Below are 21,485 nucleotides of genomic sequence, written 5' to 3' on the forward strand. Positions count from 1 at the left end.
ACATTTAAGACCACGAATACTCGTACTTTTCTGCGCCTGAAACTAGAAAGACGACTTGACAAGCCAAGATTAAAGATGGCGCAGATATAGAGTCGAGTCAAATTTTGCGAAACCACTTACGCAATAGTCAAAATCTGCGCAATTTTGGCCATGACAAAGATCAAGTTCAAGTTTTCTCCCCTAACAAATCTTTGTCGAGGTTTAGTTGGAAAAATGACCAAGCCATAAAGAGTTTGTTTCGACTTCGTCACTTCAAATAATCCAGTATTTTCAGTTTAGAGGCGCTTAATGAAGGTTCCCTCCGCAAGAGTAGACGCCTCAAATTAGCACTGAGACCCAACATGTCAATGACACGCCAGCTTGAGTTATGTTGGAAAATTTATCGAGAAAATGGATAAAAAGTATCCGAGAATACCATTCTCATTAGAAAAGAAAATGCAACCTTCAGTTCAATCGCCTATGAAACTAACGTACCTTTCTTAATTAAAAGGATGAAACAAAAAGAATGGAAAGAAAGAAATTAAAAAAGTAAGACTCTACCCTTGAGCCAGAAAAATAAAGCTTAAGCATGATTCATAGCAGTATTTCTGCCACTGTTATTTGTACTAATATGTTAAGTATTCAGAAAGTTTTGCACCTGTCTAAATTTGCTCAGAATCCTTTTTTCTAAGGATTCAAATAAATTAGAACATTTTTTTCCTTGCTGGAATTCTAAAAACTATTACCAGTGTTGTTGTTTCTCTTCTTTTCGCTCTGCTCTTTTGTTCTCAGGTTCTAAACAACCGCGCCCTGACATTTTCATTGGTCTGCTTGCAGCAAGTTTTTACGGGGATTTATTTTGAGAAATTCTTTTTCGATTTAGCGAGAACATCTTCTGCAACCCTCGCACAATGTTCATGCTTTAAAATAGTTCACCCCAGGTTGAACGGCTTATCTGGAAAAAATTCCCCGCCATGTGTAGAACCAGATTATCGCAGTAACTGATTAAGATAAGCATAGTATTAAAAAATAACATAAACTCCATCACGTTCTTCGCAACATTCCAATCAAGTTAGCTCGATAGTAGGATTTTATTGAATTTCGCCACGTACGACCTAATCAAGTGCAGCAGTCAATATTGATGTCAGCAGACTTCTCAGATGTCTTTTCCATCAAATGAATGTGCAACGATCCATCTCTGTAAAATTTAGAAAAAGACAGAGTTCACGCTCAAAATGTTTCACGCATAAATAAACAACAACAAATTCTGTGTAGCAAACTACATTTGCATGAAAACATCTGTTTGTGACTTTTCCTCAAATATTTAACCACTAAACTTGGCCAATAGAACAAGGAAAAGCGGGTCAATACTTGAAAAGAGGTGTATTACCCCATTGCCCACAATCTTCAGATGCTTCAAACTGTTCGGTCCAAAGCCGATTTTTACGATTACGCAGGTCAGTATGCGAGCCTTTAAGAGTGAACGCAGAGCAAGCGACCTCTGATACAATTGCTCCCAAGGGACTCTTATTTCGCTTGCACCCTGCACAATGACCTGAGTCATTCATGTTGCACATTATAGATGTTAGGAAAGAGAACAGGGTTTCCAGAAATGGACGAGGCCGTTCCATCAACATCAGTTAGGGAGTCATCATACTCTAAAATAAGGGTGTGACAAGTGTATCTTCAATGTGTTTTGTGAACAAACTCAACTAAAATGTTTTCCATAGCCTCAGCAGAGAAGGCCTAAAAGCCCAGAAGTGATATATGCCATGCCAATGCAACACAATGATGTAGTCCAACCCCGACAGCATCACATTTGACTAAAACCCGAACCGAAGCAGGAACAGGACTTCAAAGTGTCTTGTTCGAGGCAATAAACAAGGATGATATTCAGAATTCACACGAGCGCCAATTGAAGGTTTGAACTGAAAAAAAATAAAAAAAATCGCCATTTGGCTTGCAACCAAACCTCACCTTCTAATGTGAAAGGTCCCTATAATTTCTGCTTGCCCTTTTGCCATGGGTGGTATATCTTCAAGAACTACCTGTGGCGATAATAAGAGAACGATATTTGTTGTGAGTTTTGCTTTTGGTGCTGGGAAATCAGAGCCTACATTTATACTACGCCAACGGTGTAAAACGCATGTCGACTGCGTTTTGTAAAACTAGAACGAAAATTATCATTGTACAACGGCCAATCCGAAGAGAGGAAATTATAACAAGGACCAATCAAAATTCAAAGTGAAAGTAAATTTCCCGAAGTGCTGGAAACTTGAGTGATCACGCCATGATTGGTTTGAATCGTGCATCTATTTAGCTTAGAGAGTATGGTGACTTTTCTATATCAATCACAGATCTAAGTAAGGCAAAGCCAATGCAAGTAAGATTCAATGAGATGTCGCTAAAATATGATATGCAAAAGAAAAAACTCAGAGATGACTCCACCAAGTCTTGATCATGATTTGCCTTATGCCTCTGCCATGACCCAGTTGCGACTTAAACATGTGTTGGACACCCCTTGGATACGTGTTGAGCACGCCTTGGACCTGACCTAGTTACCATTGTCTCATGACTTTCGAGACTCGTTTTCTGACATTATTGGATCACGAACTTGAATGCACAAAGCGATAACAAATGCGTCATTACATGAACACGACTAGGCTACGACATGGCAACGACGCTTAACCACGTCATGATCACAACACACACACCATTTAGTCACCACTTGTTCACGACTTGGTCAGGGCTTTTTTTCATGACTTGTTGTAGGTCACGATGGCGTCACGAATTTGCGACATAATCACGACATGGCACAGGCAAGGTAGCGAATGAGCCTCGCAAAGTGATGACATGTTCGCCAATTTTTAAAAACATTGTCAACATATGATCACCTCCTCGTTACCAAAGGTAGCGACTTTTTTAATGATTTTCTCTGTGACTGTATTACTCCTTTAAGTGATTAGCTATTTAACAAGCAAACTGATAATACAGAGTATCACTAAGAGAATTAAATGACAAGTCAAAGCGGTAATGATCTTCCTTGCAGGTAATAATCGTGGCCCTGATGGCAAACGGATCTTTACTCGTCATCTGTGCCCCTTTATTTTCTCTTACTATTAGTCGTACCCGCTCACCAACGAAAATTGTGTCAGTTTCGCTAGCGTCCATACCAGTGAGTGCGAAATAGCGACGGTGATTAAATTTGATTTCTTGAGTTAAAACCTTAAGTTGTCGTCTGCCAGATAGCACCCTGATTAAGACTTAAAGCAAACCAAATTACCTAGCCAGGAGCATGCTAACCACTCACCTTAGCTACAAGAGTCTTTCCAGCATTGTTAGCCATGTCGTCATCCTCTTCATATACAGATAAGCAAACAGTCTCCTACAGAAAGAAACAGGGCATCATCGCAAGGGATTCCGACTGAACTTTCAACCAACTAAGAATAAAGCCTTCTACTCAACTACTTTTCCGAACCCTTTAACTCCCAAGATCTGATTGTTAATTCTCCCCTCTAGCTGCTACACCTTTCCTTCTAAATTAGTTATGAGAATTTGGTGTTAGATCAAGATAACAACTTCTACCTGATAAAGTTTGAGTATTCTCATTACTGGATTGCTGGATAATGTATAGATATTATAGGGAGAAGCTACAAGTTAATCGCGTCTGGGATTTAAAGGATTAATACACCTTTCGGTTTGATGATATTAACGTCTGGGAGTGCAAGACAAAAACCGGTCTTAAACGTCTCCAAACAGTATTTTAAAAACCATATGACCAGATATGAAGAGAGTAAGGAAGGAAAAGAAAATCAAACCTGATTGTCCACAGAGGTTGTGAAATTGTGTGTTTTTCGTAGCGGTATGGGAGAGTGCTTGGGGATAATTGGACACAGACGGGCCTCTGCCTCTTCGAGCTGTAAAAAAAATCACGCGAAAATGTTAAGAATCACACAAATAGAGGAAATGATGAATGGAAATCACAACACAAGAATAGCTGAGTGGCAGATTGCAACAGTCTCACGGCATTAAGCGCATATCGCACAACGCAAATTCAAAGCACAGCGAAAGAAATTCAGCATTTGGGTCAACTAGTCTCGAATTTCCTCAGAACCACGATGCTAAATCTGTGAAACATCGGGTTTATAAAATCCAGGGTCAGGGTCAAGAGTCTACTGCATCATCTTCACTGTATTTTGCAGGCAACTGGTATGCCGCCTGCTGACTATTACCATGATCGTTTTGCTGCCTGTGGAAGCCAAGCCAACTGCTCTACTTACCATCACACTAATAGCCTTTGACGTGCATTCCGCCTCTATATCATCATTTATCTGTTCTTCTCTTCCTTGAAGTAACGACGCCTTTAAAAGTCACCAAAAAAAAGAGAAGATAGTTACAATCTCTTTGGTGAAGGGGATTACACTACATTGGGTCAGATTTTATTACCTGTATAGCAGCACCATATGCCAACACACTGTCTGGATCAATTGTCTGACAAACTTCTTTTTCTGCAAAATACTCTTGAACAAGCTGCTTGATTTTAGGAATACGTGTGGAGCCACCTACCAAAACAACCTGTAAAAGAAAATTAATAAGTTACCTTTTCAGGGGTCAAGAAAGTACATTATCATGCTGAATTCGTTCTTTCACAATCAAATAGAAACCACCGCACTATTGAGACTTGAGTCCAGAGGCCGAGTAGTGGGGAGGACTCTCACATTAAAAATTGGTGATCATGAAGAACAGCTCCCTGAAAAAAAACCTGTCAGCCGACCGATGGCCAACAGGTCACCGACAGGCTACTGACAGGCCGCCGACAGGCTACCGACAGGGTACCGACAGGCTACCAATTGGCGACATATCGAGAATTAAGGTCCAAAACAAAACTTCGACTGAACGGTAAATATCCGCTAAATGTTGAACTTAAGTAAACTGCATACGTTGAATCACTTCTGAAATGAGTAGCTACCGCAATTTAACGACAACATTTCTGTAGGCCTACAGTTTTTCAGGAAGAAGTTCTAAGCAATTACCCAACGATGACGAGGAATATTTGAAATAAAAAAGAGTTGAAATTATCATGGTACTTCAAAATTTGCCAGTAATCATACCTGATCTATGTTGTTTCTACTGATATTTGCTGTGGAAAGAACTCGGTCGATGGAGGAAAGACTTTGTTGGAATAAACTCCAACAGAGGGATTCAAACCGAGCTCTGTAAGGAAACAAATAAAAAAGTTAATGTACTGCAGTTTTACTACAGAGCTCCAAGCTGAGAACTATTTTGTCAGTATAGCAAATAGGAAAAAAAATTGGCGATCAAATTTCCAGCTTAGGAAGCCAAATTTTGCCTTTTTCTTCTTTGCTGTCTAAGTATTTAGCTTTAGGATTATGAATTTTCTGTTGTAAAAAGGAAACTTTGGAAAAGTGGAGCTTGGAGCTCTGTTTTAGGTGATGTTCAACGGGGAAATTTAGGAGAAAACACGGTTAATGATCCATTTTTTTTTTAATTTTCGACACAGCTCTTAAACTGATATTCTATTTCCTTAAATTTCGTCTAACAATAAGAGTAAACTCCATCAAAGACTAGCTCCAATTTATGCTTAACAAATGAAAAATTAAACCAAGTTGTAACTTTAATCGTGGATAAGTATTAACCACCTTATTGGACAACTGGCCCTTTGTCTTACAAAGACAAAATGACTATGCGTCACTTTTCAATACCTGGATACTTTGGTGTTCATGTCAATCCCTTCACAGAGTGACTCGATGGCACAAGTTGCTGTATCCCTGGATGACAGAATATGTTTACAGTTCTCTGCACTGGCCCTTAGTTTGGCCATTGCTCTGGTATTGCTTCTGACATCTAGTTTCCACTGTCTGCAATAAAATAAAAAAACATGAATTGCAATTTTCTGAGCACAAAATAGGTAGTATGGCAGCTGGCAAATCTAGTATGAATCAAATTGCTGTGAATCAAAACATTTGCAATCGGTTCAAATTATCTTTGCAAACCTAAGCCACTATTTTCTATGAGCAAAAAGAACAGAAACCTTTGAAACTCTGCAGCAAGATGATGTGCAAGTAACTCATCAAATTTTCTTCCACCCAAGGCTGTGTCACTTTCTGTTGCTATCACTCTGTACATTCCACCATTGACAACCAAAACAGTGACATCAAGAGTAGTTCCTCCAAGTCTATAAACAAGTACCCTCCTGGTGATATAAAGCAGTGCACAAATCTGAACAATGATTTTAAGAATTAAAGCTTTACATCAGAAAATCAATTTATGGATTGAAAATAACGCCATCTTGCCAAAGTTTTTATTTAAGTTACTATTAAAATAGGCATCTATGTCAATTTTTGAAAATACAGATCAATTCACAGTACTGAAATTATACTTGCTTTCGGCTACCTCACTCTTAAGATATTTTAAATACTACTGTGAAAGTAAAAAATTGAAAAAGAAGGAAAATCAAAAGTTTTCTTTTTTCAAAAGAGTTTCCAAGTGAACCTATTATGTTTATGTTTGGTCTTTTTTTATATACACCATATCCCCACTCCCACATGTATCTGATAAAACAGAGAACATAATAAAAAAAAAACACCCTGTGATAATACATCTGACTAGCATTTTTAAAAGAAAACAGACCCTTCTACAGCTGCCATATTTGATAAACATCATCATACCTTAATGAGGTGTGATCATTTTGTCCAATGTCTGTTAAGGGAGAGTAAAAGCTAAAGTTTATAAATTGTTGTTTTTAAAAGATAGCTATAAAAATGACAACTCAGTAAATGAAAAGCCTTGATAAAAAATGAGAACTTTTAATTTCGTAAGTAACTTATTGATTGAAATGGCTTTTACAGTCAACTCACAGAATAAAATATCACTTCTAATTGTTAAAATATAATATCCAAAATCACTATTGCTAGTTTCTGTAAAAGGTACATCTAAACCCACCAAAAAATGCTTAGAGATACCCACAATAAATTTGCATTCCATTGAGGAGGGGAGGGAAGCTACATATCAGTAATTACTCATGGGTGAACAAGTACCCTAACAACCACTAAGCTTTCAACAGTTTTCTTACCCTGAATTAAGATTTATAAGGACAGAGCACATTAAGCATTCTTCCACTAAAAGTAGAACACCACTGCTGGGCAGTGAATGTCATTTGACCCATGATCACTGAAAAAAAATTCCTGTTCACTTTACCATAGGCCAGTGCTGCTGCCGCTGGTTGACTTATAACACGAAGCACATCAAAGCCAGCATCTTCTGCAGCCTCTCTAAAAAAAAAATGTCATACAACTGGTTCAATACCACATGTAACAAACTGCAATAAACTGCTGCTTATACGCCCTGGCTGATACAACCTCATAAGGGGTTTTAGGAGGGCTTATAAACTGAGGGCCTTAAATCCAAGGGGACCTATATCCTGAATAAAAAAAGTGCTTTGAAATGAGCTACAGCAGTGCTGATCATGATACATCTACTGTTTTTTTAAATTAAGATTCAAAATGTCATTATATGCCCCTATTGATTGAGTGGGAGGGCCAGACAAGAAAATATTTTGCTCCAGGTCATGACAGATGGACTTCACTGTACTTGGTCTGTGCTTCATAACCAAGATCCGAATATTTTCCTGTCTCACCCAACCAAACTGAGTCAATAAGCATTTTTTCATATGACCACTAGATGTTGAAAATTTCAGGTACATGCAGCAACAAAACCCCCCAAAAATTCTGCAATTAAAACTCTTTTTTTGGAAGTTAGAACAAGAAACTCCCTATTTTTTGAAACATGCTCCTTTTTTCTCATTTCTGTTTTCCATCAACTTTTTGCAACAAAGTAATGTGAGTGCAGCAAGACTGGATGGTTTTTTCAGGACCAGCTCACGTCAACACTTCCCACCCTTCACATGTTAGCTTTCACTAAGGTTTTTTATGGGATTGCATTAAGTTGAAGCAATACTAGCAGTAAAGCATTGAAAAATTACTTTAAAGGTGTTTTATAATAAAGTTTTAGTTAATTTACACAAGAGTTGACTATTAAAAAGAAGAAATATATTAATTGTTCTACAAAATTTTTTTAAAGGTTCTGTTTGAAGGAAAAGCTTGAAAAGGGGGGTGTTATATATGGGGGTAGGGGGTGCAGTTATGATCAGATGTATCTTTTGTTTACAGGTATATGGGCCAATAGCCAGGAGAGGTGGTTGGGAACTTATGAGTAAGGGGGGAGGGAGGAGGGGGGCCTATAAGCTGCAGTTTACATTATACATTTAAAGTTGTACAAGCACAGCATAAAATCTAAACAATTTCAGTGGATGTGAATATGTGCACGTCATCTAATGCCATACAATTTTAGAACTTCTATCTTGGATCTTGAAATTAAGAGTTGATTAATTCACCTGATCTCTGTTTTCTGTTCATTGCTAAAGTGTAAAGGTGCAGTGATAACAGCTTCTTCAATGTCATTTCCACCATTAGCCTGAGAAATTTCTGTGCAAATAAAAAAGTCTCTAAACTCAAATTGTCCCAGACATGCAATAAAAGTGATCAAACACTTCAATATGAAGTTAAAGTCCCCACTCAAGTAAGGAGATAAGGCCAACCAAGGATAATCAATTCTTGTGAGAAAAATGACAAAATTATAACTAATGTACACAGGATTTCACGTCAAGGCATTTACATCTAAAGCACTTTGCCCATTGATCAATTTATATTTCATAATATTGAGCTAGGACTTGTGCCTTCATTATAAGTTTATGATACTTCTGTAGTATATTCAGTATGATTGTGTGTCGAGTTTGAACATCGACTGATTTTATCATCAACAACTGTGACCTACCAAAAAGTTTCTCAAAAATCATCTTGATAACTTCTTTAGGAGAAAACAGAGTGGGTTTTTCATTCAGCTGGACTTCATAAAAGGGCTTTCCATCTTTATCAACAATCTGATGACAAATTCAAAAGTAGTACAATAGAGCCAGTAACTTCCAACAGAATTATCTCAACTCTCATTTTGAAAATTCAACTACAGAGCAACTTACATCAAAAGTTGTTTACTGAAAACCCTTGTATGGAATCAAGTTGTAACACCAGCAGTCTGCTAGCAGATAATTCAACTCAGATTTCTCCGTAGTTGGGGTTATTCTGGTTCAGTTGCAGCTGTGTCTTTTTTTTAAGCTATATGGAAAACACCATATTCTGGATTTCAAAGACAAACCCACTTGCTGAAAGCCTCAAAGATCACAATCTCCTCAACTATTGCACATTTTCAGGAACTACAATGTTCACCCATGCAGTATACAAAATTGAAAATATTTCAAATTTCTATCAATTACAAATGAAATGAACTGAAATTTGAATACAGTCAGGCCTCAAACAAGTGGATACCCTATGCCTAGGAAGCATTCACAGGTCTTAAATGAAAGGTTTATATGTTCCTACATTTAACCACATCTTAGTGTGTTCTCAGATGAGGCATCACTCCATAGGAGATGTTTATTGGAGGAGAGTCTCTGTTTAATTTTTCAGTTATTTACCTTACAACCAGAATCTTGAACCTCTTGATGAACTGTATCATCAGAAAACCTGGAGTTGTAGTCATCAAATATTCATTCAAAACTATACATGATCATGCTCTACTAATAATAATTATAGCAGTCTGTAATCATAAAATGCACATGACTAAGGAATTTCCTTAAAAATTCAGTGATTCACTTGTTTTTGAAACCACTTCATGAGAAAATGCAATTTTTACATTATGTTTTCTCTTCCTGAAAATAAATATTATTATGCTGTACAAAATCTTGTTCCCTTCTACCAGAGAGCTGCCCCCATAAACACATACTATGAAATTGAATGAAAATATTGAGGTTATTTCTCACACCACATCTGATTCTGGCTGTCTTCACTTGTCGTACCTCTTATCACTGCATTGAGAATTTAACAGATAAAAGGATTACTCTACTGGTTTATTCTTAAACCTGCGACTATTGTGCTCAAAATAAGGGAGAACAATGAGATTCTCACCTCAATCCAATTATTTTGCATGCTCTTGCCATGGTATTCTTTGAATTGCGAATAAGCCCTTGCTTAGCTGGAAGACCAATTGCCTAGAAGATAAAATCTCACATTATGAGGTATAAATATCACCAGAATTCTAACGTAAGGAAATTCCAAGAAAGTATCAATTCAGCATGATGGCTAAGAGTGGATATCATCTGAGTCTCCTCACTCCATTTGTTTAAGCTAAAAATATCCTTGATAAATTAGTGTACTATAGGAAATGTACCAAAAAATCTTAGTTTCACAGGAAAGCCCTAACTATATATACAACAGAATCCTACTAACTTGAACTTGAACAGAATGCAATTTCCCATGGATTAATGACCCCATTTTATCAGTTGTTTACGATCAGCTAACTCAAACTAGGTTAACTTGAACTAATTCCCCCTTAGCTCAAATTTGTTTTTACTTTCCCTTTGCTCAATTTTGGGAGCTTGAGTTAGAGGGGTTGTACTGTAGTTTTAAGTGAACTCATGGTATCACTGTGGGGGGTCAAAAACGAGTATTCTTGGTTTACTCTCATTGTAGTACACTCCTCCTTCTTGACAAACAAATACATGTTTCTTGATTCACTGAACTGAATATCATCTCATATGTCTCAAAAATGATGCAAACTAAACTAAACTAAAGCATCTCCTCTAGGCTCTTAACTGGCAATCATATGAATCTTTCTGAGATAACAAAAATACTTTCATACTCTCTGTAATGGCAGGAATGAAATGGAAATTGAGATTAGGATTTACATCAAGGAGGGCTTATGTGTGAATAACAAGAGTACTTTTTGTTTTCTCATAGATGAGAATTAGACAGGTGTAAATATTCTGAATTACACTGACATTTCTATAGGTCTAAAAGAAGGGTGCAAGGTAAAGGAAACTTGACTACTTATCTCTACAATAAAGTGTAAAATTTGACTGGGAACAAACAGGATAGCTTACTATTGGTTGTATTGTGGTTATTGGGATTTTCTCGTTCACCCAAAAGTGGTGACAAATTTCCTTTAAGCTGTAGCGAGAAAGGAACCACACTTGCTGAAATATTTTTCTTGGAACCTTGCAGCTCACTCTGGCAGCCTCACTGAAACCATCAGAGCCTCAGGTTGCGAGCAAGCCTTTCTCGCATCCCTATTTTTGACCTGTTCCTTATTTCAATTTAACTAGCAAAGATGGAATAGTCTATCTAATAAACGGGAATCATGACAAACACAGACAGAAATGGTTAGCGAAAATCACTTCCCTCTCGAATCACTCGTTTCTCTGTTTCTTAATCTTAATGGGATACTGTTTTTTCAGGGTAGCAATACCAACCTTGTCTTTTCCAGAATACGCGACGAGAGCTGGAGTGACTCTGTCCCCTGCATCATTCGCTATAATATCCGTCCTTCCAGCCTTGGATGAATAACATAGAAATTAGCTCAAAGGCTCCATTAAACATTTAAACATCTTCGAGACAGGAAATTCTCACCTTGTGGATAGCTAATGATGCGCTGGTATTCCCTAAATATACACCAACCACAGCCGCCATGTTTATTATGTGTGAATGAAAAAACCTGAAAACCACTCTAGACCCCAACCCCTTAGCGTTCGTAAAGGGTATGGCTGAACTCTTCGTTACTTAGCCTTTTTAACTCTTCGTGACGAATTCCGGCCCAGATTTGAGCAGGGGTTACCATTTGCATGCTCAGCTTGCAGCCGCAGTGTTGCAAGTTGCAGTAAAAATCTCAGTGCCAAAGTAACCTGCAAGGCAAGCGCTCACGAACCAATAGCGCGAGTTTGTGCTGACATGCTTGCGCCTAGTGACATGCGTGCCCTTTCAAGAAACTTCCACTCGACTTACTTCAGCAACGGCGAGGTGCGATACAGACTACTGCTCTTTATATTAGAAGGGGAGCTCTGTCAACGCACAATCACTTGTTTCTTTTTCTACATATTAAGACCCTGAAAGCAATGAAATGGCAGACGGTTTATCATTTTGACTAAAATGGTGGAATGTTGGATAATCAATACTTCAGTATTGTTAGATATCTACGTTTTGGGATTTTCATTGTTCATATGCAACACATTTGCGGAGGTTCAATAAGGTATTTTCATATGCATGTACTGTGATATGCTGTAAGCGGGTGGGGGTCTGGATGCGAAGCCTATTATATGCATAGAGGTATATATATATATGCAAGACTACGTTCTATGCATTAATCTTTAGTGTTTCGTAATGAGGCGAGGCGAACGGAAATCACATGTGCCTGAGGGGAGAGAGCATGGGAAGTGCAAATGAAGCGAGCCACTGGGACGTCGGTCTAAGGAATCACTCTGATATTTGTCAGGTCATTGCTTTGTTTCGCAAGCTGCGATAGCTATCACAAACAGGAAAAACGCGTTACAGAGGTCATCCACGGCTAAGAGACCATACTCTTGTCGTGAGCTCATTAAAGTTAAAAGGTTTAGTGCTGGTGTTGAAATCCTCTCTCCACCGTAAAAGTATTACCGGGCTAGTTAGTGGCTTGAACAATAAGCTTGAAGCTTGAACAATAAAAACTGTTTGCGCCACTCTGAAAGTCATAGGGGTTGGCCACAATAGGCAGACAAAAACCACAGCAAAGTGACTCGCATGTGTGCATTAAATGTTTGTATTCTTTTGTGACAACGACTACAACAATATACCCATGAACAACGACTCGAACTGATTGCGTTCTCATACTCGGCAAACTAAAAAAACACACACGGGTAATATCTTTTCTTTCGCAAATTTAAATATTCATCCAAAAAAAGAAAAAGCAGTGCCGATGATAAAGAAGAGAAAATTAGTAAATAGGTGCTTAATTTAAACCATGAATGGGCGCATCTAAAAATGAAGTGTATCCTACATAGTTCCAAATGCCTCGTTGTTCCTGTTTCAGTAATTCCTGTTGTCTCTAGTCTACGAGGAAAGGGATGTTCCCATCAGCAGGCATATTCTCCACGCAAGAGTGATGCTTTGGTTTTCTACACGGCTTGAAGCTACCAGCGCTGTAATCCTGCCAACTATCTTTGAGTCCTTGTTTTCTCCAAGACTGGGAATGTTTAAGTATTTCTCTCCCATATCGATTTCTCGCAAACAAACCAGGACTACATGCTGTATTAACCCAGTTGCCTCTAAGATTTGCTTTCGTAAACGATGCAAGGTTTCGTAGCTCCAAAGGGGCATGTAGAAAATTCGTAAGATTCTGCATTCCCCACACTTCTATTTTAAATCCATTGAAACCTATGTAGGTGAAGCCATGAATCAATTTTCCCTTGTCCAAATGTGGTGATTGGTATCCGTAAATGGAGAAACCATTGCTCCGAAAAAGTTCCTTTATCTCGTCTTTGCTGAATATGTCAATTTGTTTGGTCACCAATGTAATATCTCCATCGATATCATAGGGAAGAAGACCATTGAACTTAACTCCACCCAACAAAGAGCCATGATCAAGTTCAAATAAAATTTTGCGCTCATTACTTAACTTCTGGAGGAGTGCCATTACCTTTGCGTACTCTTCCAGACAACAAATTGGGAGTAATTCGCTAGTGGCCTGGCATGTCACTTCAATATCCTTACAAGAGAATGAATATTTGACCCCCTGGGGTAACAATATTCGATTAAGGGTCCACTTTTTTGCCAAAGGTGTCCAGACATCTTTCTTAGTGTTCTTGGAAAGCGAAGTGTGATCTGAAGTAAAATACATTGCATCTGGGCATGCCATTGCCTGGTTGCCATCTTTACCTATGCGTAAGAACCAGTCTTCAAAAACTACTTCATTTGGAAGACTTTCGTCAAGTTGAAACAATTCTGTTTTAGTTACAAAAGGACCCTGCAGATAATCACAAAACATACACGAATTTTGTGAGTGATAATAGCCTTCTTGATATTCTAGTACATAGTTAAGTAGCTTGGTTTGTTCACATCCTGCTTTCCATTGACCTGAAATATTCCGATACGCTCCCCCTGCAACTTTTACATTTGGTATCTGACTGATCACTCGAATTTGTCTCTCTACTTGAGTGAGCCATGAGAAGTGAACCACATCACGTGCAATCAGCATGTAAGGAGTTGAAGCTTTAGTTTTGAGTGTGTTCCATACCTTTGCTACTTTTGTATCATTGACCTTAACCGCATCAATGTTTTTAAACCTTTTGGCAGTTTCCACGATATCATCACTCTGCGTTGCTACATAAACGTGGACAGAAGGATAGGTATCATTGATACCTTTGAATACATTTTCGATGTGTTTTTCATCTTCTTGGGGATATGTGACAGTATTTATTACAACACTAATCACGGAGCTAAGTGGTTTGGCTTCGGTACAATCGGCGAGGACCCAACCTTTGGAAAAGTAAGGGTAACCAAAATTTCCTCCTTTGAATTCCTCTGGACACACATCCAAACTAGTGTTGTTAATGCCACTATTCGGGTTTGCCGGTTCTGCTTTTCCGTCAAGCCGTTTTGCAAGTTCCCCAACTTTCTCAACAAGTTCTGGCGAGGGCATACGTTTATAAAAGAGTAGTTTTTTCAGTTGTAAGTGGATTTCATGTAACTCCTTTGCAAAGTTTTGTCTCAGCCAGGTTGATTCAGTTGTCGTGGCATTTGCCCAAGAATCCTCTCTCTCCTTTATTTTGTTCTCACAGGCACACTTTTCAGCCGCCTCGTTGTTTGTTTTTTCTTTCAGAGGATATAATTCAAATCTAAAGAGAGAAAAAGGTTACAGTTTCATTAAGTTCTTAGATTGTGTATTGCGGAAAACACAGCGTGGTTAAATAAGGGTTTAACTGATAAAAATACTATAATAAAAATGTCAACTTAACGTGAATGTTGCTAGACTAAAAATATTAACTATACGTTGCCAGGAATATTTTGTGCTGCAACATAGAAGTTACGTTTTCTCCCAATTTTTGGGTTTCAACAGTCGAGAACTACGATTCGTGCACTGATCAGAGCGATTGACGATGAAAATGTAGAAGGAATAGCTAATTGTATTCCAAATAAAGGCTTTGCGAAATTATCATAGCTCTTGAAAATTAGGGATTTAGATTTTTTTTCCTTTGAAGTACTCTTACAGAGTGGTACTTATACACAAATGTAAATCTTGAAATGTTGTTTGGTTCAACCATTATGCTTTGAAACCACGTGCAAATACTTTGATTTACGCTGAGAAAAGCAACATTTTCTAAATCATACCATACTATTTTAATTGTACACAGAGGCAAAATAACAAAATATTTCAAAATGGACTTTAGCACTTTGGTGTAAGTGAAGTCAGAGTTTCTCCCATAAAATTGAGGATTCCTTTAACAAACGTACCTGTTCACTGGTGGACTGAATATATATACTGATATAAGTGTGAGGCTAAAAATGATTGCTGTGATGACCCAATAAATGTACTTCATGGGAAATGGGGACCCCATCAAACTTTCAATGGCTGTGGAAGTAATAGGAAAAAGTGTTTATCGCAAGGAACAATTTAATGTAATTCAGTGCAATCGAGTTTTGTTTATCCTCTTGTGAAGTAAGACTTTGGCTGCAGCTGCTCTTAGTAAATCTGGTTTTATCAACTGAGTTGATACAGTAAACAAATGTTTCTAAATCTGATGTTTTAAGCGTTAGTCCGTCGCTCTAACGAAGGGCTAACACTCGAAACCTCAGCTTTAGTAACTCTCAACGATAATCACACTTCACACTTTATTTACTTCATTACAAAATTTAAGAGTAAAATAACCCGCTGTCAGCAGATTTGCTGATGGGGGGGGGGGAGGGGGGTTGTCAATCAACTGCCAAAGATCTACATAATTAATAGCGGAGCTCGCAGAGCGTAGCCCCATAATTATAGAAAATGGTAGTCATAAGCCATCAAGCCGAAAAAATTTGGACTTATGACCGTACGGGCATCCGTACAAGGTGCTACTTTTAACATGCGTGGTCAACTGTACCGCGGGCACGCCAACACCTCGGCTTTGTCCAGGAGTTCAGTGGTCAGTGTACTGGGCTCCGAGTCGGACGACCTGGGTTCTAGACCTGGCCGGGGTAAGGTGTTGTGCACTTGAGACGTGCGGGAAAAAAAAATGCGAGCTCCGCTTTTAGGCTTGGCTAAATCTATATATTATTATTATTACATAGATGAAGAACCTAAAGAAATTAAATACTGGAAATTAAGAAATCGAAAAACAAATTCTAAAGAAATAAGTTGTGTACCATAGGGCATTTTTATAAGAGCGGTAAGAAACAGAAACTGTTTCACAGGATTTCCCGCTCGTGTCAGAGAGAAGCTCCGTCCACGCTGGTTCAGTAACCTTGAACTGTGTACTTTCGCTTAAATCTGACTTTAAATTGGACAATTCAACATTACACGTTTCGTTCTACGATCTATGTCTTCTTTTCAATTTATAAGGAAACAAAAATGCTACATTTACTAGCTTAGGAAATCCAACCCGTAATTCTGTGTGGGAATCAAGGCGTCTGTGGTTCATACCACACTTTTTGTCGTCATCTTTGATCAATTTCTAAACAAACTTACGACAACATGGAATCTAATTTTGAATGTGGGATGTGAGGAACTTAAAAGGCGGGGTGCAGGATGAAAATAGAAAGGCGAGGCTGGGATATGCTCCGTTTCAAAGGAGGGATAGTGGATAAGGCGGGATCATAATTTAGCTCAAGTTACGCGTCATCCGAACTAAGTGACATTATAAAGCAATTATTTGCTTTATAAACTGGCTTAATTAATGCTCCCGTGCGGTACATAAAATTTATTTTTGGTCTTTCATCTTCATTTCTCAAGTAAATTCGTGCCGATTTATCCCAAACTTTACTCGAAATCATGTGATTACCTGTAACTGACTGCACCGAAGTCACGAATGATTTCGTAATGCGAAGTATGTTATGCAAAATCTATCGGACACAACGTGTTAATTTCGTAGACTACACATAAATTTATAAATTTAAGAACATACTCGATGTTTTGTTCGCAAAAGCGGCCATAGTAGGTTCTGAACAACTATTTTAGATTCTTAAGTTGAGAGACGAGGAATACAAAAATAGAATACACGTGATTAAACTTTGACTGTCATTTCAAATCGGCGACAGTTAACACTTCGGTTAAGTTATTTCGTTCTTTTAACTCCGATAAAATTGAACACAACTTCAGCCCTGGAGTCCTAGTCAAATACGACGGGACAGGGGCGACTACACCACAGATATGGAGCCAATATTGGTTGGTTGGCAACCGATCAGCGGCTCAAATATGCCACTCATTCTTAAGGTAACAGTTGTGTTATACCATGCTTTTTTTTACAATACAGTGTCGCTTGAATAGTCGCAAAAATGACATACACCGTAATTGCTTCTCATTTTTCTCTTGGAGGAGAGGATATCATTCAGCCTGCTCTATCTAATGTTGTTTTTATACAGTACTTACGTTAGAGCCAAACTTCTCTTGCCGCTATAACATACTTCGGTAAAGAAGAATGTGACTCTGAGTAGCTGCCCTAAATATTTTGGAACGTGAAAGCAAGAATTCCACGCTAGTGCCGAGAGACTTTGGTGGGACTACCTAATCACAGGTCAACAAGACAAATATCCCATGATACATCTTAATACAGTCGGCACAGCTCTGAAAGACGTCAACACAGAGGTCAAATGATGTCGTATGCGTACTTGGATAGATAGTTTGCCATTGTAAACATGGAGAATATGAGTGATATGCAATTTTTCGCAGTTTTTATGGAAAGTTCGAAGTTTTTAAGGCCGAGACTGATTCACTCTGTGGTGCTAGGCTTAACCCATTTTATGCTAGTTCATATTCTCGTATATTCTTTTAACACTTTGCTCAGCGGCTTGATGAAGTCGTCCGTAAGTGCTGGCAGTAGCACAGGCAGACAACCTGTGGTCATAAGTACCGCAAATCGTAACATTTCATCCCCGAAATCCCCTTAATGACAGTCATATAAATACAGTTCACTTACCTTCGTTTTTCTGTGTTGTCTCGAGTGATTTTGCGGGGTTTTGGGAACGGTTAATTCTCCACTTTGCACTGATGTCCCTCCAAAGGCAAAGGAAAAATACAAGGCGTGCAACTTCAGGCCGTCTGGACCGAAAGCCACCAGGACTTCACCGGATTTCTTCCGCTTCCAAATGGCGCTCACCTCGCAGCTTCGGGCACGTTAAAAGTCGATAGACGTGTAAGAGCCAAGCTAAAAATCATTGCAATTGCCCCCCTCTAACCACCTCAAGAGCCTGCTCGATTTCCACCGACAACTTTAATTTCAAATTCAATTTTCAATTGCCATTACTCAAAGCTTCGTTCCGATTGGCTAATATTTTTTTCCGGTTGCCGAACGGAAGTGTTAAAACAGTCTCAGGGGAGGGCCGGTTTGTACCGTCTTTCGACCGACACACTATGCACTGGCGTGGGAGGGTCGGGTGCAATCTGATCTCGATTAGTGATTAATTTGAATTATAATACGGTTAATCGAAGGCTTCGGTCCACATTATGTGTCGACGGCTCTTAAACGTTTATGAACTTTTAACGTGCCCGAAGCTGGGAGGTAAGCGACATAGGGAAGTGTAAGAAATTCGGCGAAGTTCTGGAGGCTTTCGGCTCAGACGGTTCTGGAAGTTGCACGTCTTGCGTTTTTCCTTTGCCTTTGGAGGGGCATCAGTGCAAAGTGGGGAATTAACCGTCCCAAGGGCTGTCTGTCTGTGGCAGTAGTTATTCTTTACTGCGTTTACGATAGAGGTGCCGGTCAACACTGAGGAAAATGTATGAAAACTAGACCCTGTGAGCAGGGTAACTGGGATACCTGGATGGTACTGGATCCTTAGGATCAAGTGTGGTGATACTACGGGTGTCGGACTAGTATACTGAAATAGTGAGCTCAAGTCTGGCCGAGGGCATACACCTATTTCAAAAAAGGTTGTCATCAGGCGACAGGTGTTAGGTCATTCCGAGACGGAAAGGAATCATGGGTATACAACTCGGTATAAATAGTTCTTGCTGAGTGTTATTCATTTGTTTTTTTGACTCGATATAAGTTTTTCTGTATAGTATTCTGTTAAAAACTGAGCAAATATAGCATGAAGTTCCCTAATCTTACTTTGAAAAGCTGTGATCTTATGATCTAAATCATGTTTAACTGAGTTTCTATGGGCTTCCTTATTAGCTTGGAGTTGTGATATGATCTTATCTTTGTCTGCAGGATCTAGTGTTTTATATCATTCTGCTCTTCCAGAAAAAATTTTTTCTTTTTCTTCAGGATTTAATGACTTATGCTATTCTGCTGTTTTTTGTTTTTGTGCAGTATCCAGTGATTTACACCAAATTGCTCTGCTAGACAAAACATCTTGTTTTTCTGCAGAACCAAGTGATTTATACCAATCTGCTGATTTGGACAAAAGCTTTTCTTTTTCTTTTTCTTCAGGATTCAGTGATTTATACCATTCAGCTTCTTTTTCTGCAGGATCTGGTGACTTGTACCATATTGCTTTATTGGACAAAACTTGGTTTTTCATAGCAGGTTCCATTTCTGTATAGCTTTCTTTTTTCCTTTTTGCATATAGTTCTTTCTGACTATGAGACTTATGTTTTTCAATTACCTTTTGTCTTCCAGCATTTGACAAATCAGTTGAACAACATATAAATTTAATACAATATTCTACATATTTACTCTGGAAGTGGTTTTTAACAATATCCCCTAATGACTGAATAAGAAAATCTATATCGTTAATTTTTTCAAATATATCAAGTGTGCCATTAGGACTGAATCTTATAATATAGTACTTAACACTTTTTCTTTTTGTTTTCATATTATTGTGCTAAAAAAATACAGCTGAAGCAATAATTTGAAATCCATATTAAAAACCCAGTATTATCCTTAGTATCATCTGTGATTAACTTCTGAAGCAATAATTTGCTACCAAGAGATGTACAGCATAGTATTCTTGTTTCTCCAAATTAAAGGCAATATTAATATCTGCATCATATATTTGAAGTGTCCTTGGGAAATTGTTGATAGTCAGTGGATGGTTATTGCCATTGAGTTTTTCTTTGTAAAACTTGTTTGCATGGTCAGTGATTCTATCTAGAGTCTGTGAATTCCAATACCCACAATATTTGATAATGGAAAACAAATGCTATAAAAAGATGTGGCACAACAGCATAACAAGGGAATATGAATGGTTGTAATTTCAGCATCTGCATGATTTGCTTCCAGGAGAACAGCTGACAACTGCTGATCAGAAATATCTGTCATATCACATTGTTTTTTCATTAATATGTACACCTTTGAGTTCAAATAAAACATTTGGATTTTGATAAAGACCTTGAAAATAGTTTATCAGCTCATTTAAGGTGTTAACTTCTAACAGTTCACAAGTTCCTTGAGGATGAGGCATACCATGAATCTCTACCTTGAGAATCAAATATCTTAAACTTACCATAACTACAGTAAAAACCTACCCTAGTATGAGGCATTCTTTAAAGAAAGGAAGTATAATTTAGTCCTAGCAAAGCCTACATAGCATTACCAAATGACATACAACAATTGAAATCTTATACTTCACAAGTACTATGTATAGTACCAGTATGACTTGGACTATATTGAAGCTGATAATTAATATTAAACACTATTATCATTTCAGGTACTTCTGTGAACAGTAAATAGGATTGATTGGATAGACTAGATAAACCAGAATACAATTCATTACCAATGTTCATGATATTAACCAAGTCCATTGAGGATACAATACTATTCCTCTTGTTATATATGAGGGAAGAAAATGACATGGCTACACTTTATGTACCAGCATTTAGCCCAAACATTGCCACATTGTTTTGACTGTATAAGGAGCTTGAATTGTTTTAGTAGAATTAATAACAGGACCAGGGTTTGTTTTTATATCCACAGACAGATTGGACTTAAAATAATCTACCCTGTGATTCAGATTTTTATAAACATTTGGTACTGAACTAGACCTCCATGCATTCGAGTGCTTTAGCTTTCGACTTTTTATTACATGCGGATATTGGTTTAGCATTTTCAGTATCCTGTGTTTCTTAGACTTTCGATATTTTCTCCTGACTGCAGAAGAGGGATATTTCATTGTTACTTTATTCTCACATCTGATTCCCCGTGCATATATTTTTTTACGAGCTTTATTTGTAAGAAGATGCATTCGGGAAGACTTCGGTATATTTTTCCTGATGTAGGTTCGAAGTAAACGTCTTACCTTCCTGGATCTCTTCAAAATACGTGTAATTCTTTTCTTTGGTATTCTGCTGGGCTCACGATCACGAACATGAACACCATGCGTACGAGGGCGATTAAAATAAACAAATTTGTCGTATCGAGATCTGCAGTGACAGACTGTATTCATTGAAAATGCTTCATTATTGCTATTATTAAGCTTATTACCATATACAAT

General features: G+C 38.0%; 2 protein-coding genes and 1 pseudogene across 2 annotated transcripts; all 3 read right to left on the reverse strand.

Moving 5' to 3' along the window:
* Positions 1-1,051: 1,051 nt before the first annotated feature.
* LOC113681463 (heat shock 70 kDa protein 14-B) lies at positions 1,052-11,607 on the reverse strand. Its single transcript, XM_027198552.2, has 17 exons — positions 11,520-11,607; positions 11,363-11,443; positions 10,020-10,102; positions 9,530-9,578; positions 8,833-8,938; positions 8,393-8,483; positions 7,198-7,271; positions 6,669-6,699; positions 6,032-6,193; positions 5,703-5,858; positions 5,091-5,193; positions 4,426-4,554; positions 4,260-4,340; positions 3,798-3,896; positions 3,290-3,364; positions 1,957-2,027; positions 1,052-1,177 (listed from the first exon to the last, which is right to left on the reverse strand). The coding sequence occupies exons 1-17, from the start codon at positions 11,577-11,579 to the stop codon at positions 1,099-1,101; spliced, it is 1,530 nt and encodes a 509-aa protein (XP_027054353.2). The 5' UTR covers positions 11,580-11,607; the 3' UTR covers positions 1,052-1,098.
* A 1,060-nt stretch (positions 11,608-12,667) lies between these two features.
* Positions 12,668-18,330, reverse strand: LOC113681480 (uncharacterized). Its single transcript, XM_027198570.2, has 3 exons — positions 18,029-18,330; positions 15,372-15,489; positions 12,668-14,755 (listed from the first exon to the last, which is right to left on the reverse strand). Exons 2-3 carry the CDS (start codon positions 15,473-15,475, stop codon positions 12,967-12,969), a joined length of 1,893 nt encoding a protein of 630 aa, XP_027054371.2. The 5' UTR covers positions 15,476-15,489; positions 18,029-18,330; the 3' UTR covers positions 12,668-12,966.
* An 868-nt stretch (positions 18,331-19,198) lies between these two features.
* Positions 19,199-20,978, reverse strand: LOC149049695 (uncharacterized; annotated as a pseudogene).
* Positions 20,979-21,485: the final 507 nt, after the last annotated feature.

This window comes from Pocillopora damicornis, chromosome 2 (assembly GCF_964200805.1).
Source record: "Pocillopora damicornis chromosome 2, jaPocDami1.2, whole genome shotgun sequence".
NCBI lineage: Eukaryota > Metazoa > Cnidaria > Anthozoa > Scleractinia > Pocilloporidae > Pocillopora > Pocillopora damicornis.

Coding starts and splice junctions, on each gene's coding strand:
- LOC113681480 (XM_027198570.2), bottom strand. CDS start 15,475: ATGGGGTCCCCATTTCCCATGAAGTACATTTATTGGGTCATCACAGCA. Junction 14,756..15,371: donor TTCAGTCCACCAGTGAACAG/GTACGTTTGTTA, acceptor TTCTCTCTTTAG/ATTTGAATTATATCCTCTGA.
- LOC113681463 (XM_027198552.2), bottom strand. CDS start 11,579: ATGGCGGCTGTGGTTGGTGTATATTTAGGGAATACCAGCGCATCATTA. Junction 11,444..11,519: donor CATCATTAGCTATCCACAAG/GTGAGAATTTCC, acceptor TATTCATCCAAG/GCTGGAAGGACGGATATTAT. Junction 6,194..6,668: donor AATGATCACACCTCATTAAG/GTATGATGATGT, acceptor TTATATCACCAG/GAGGGTACTTGTTTATAGAC.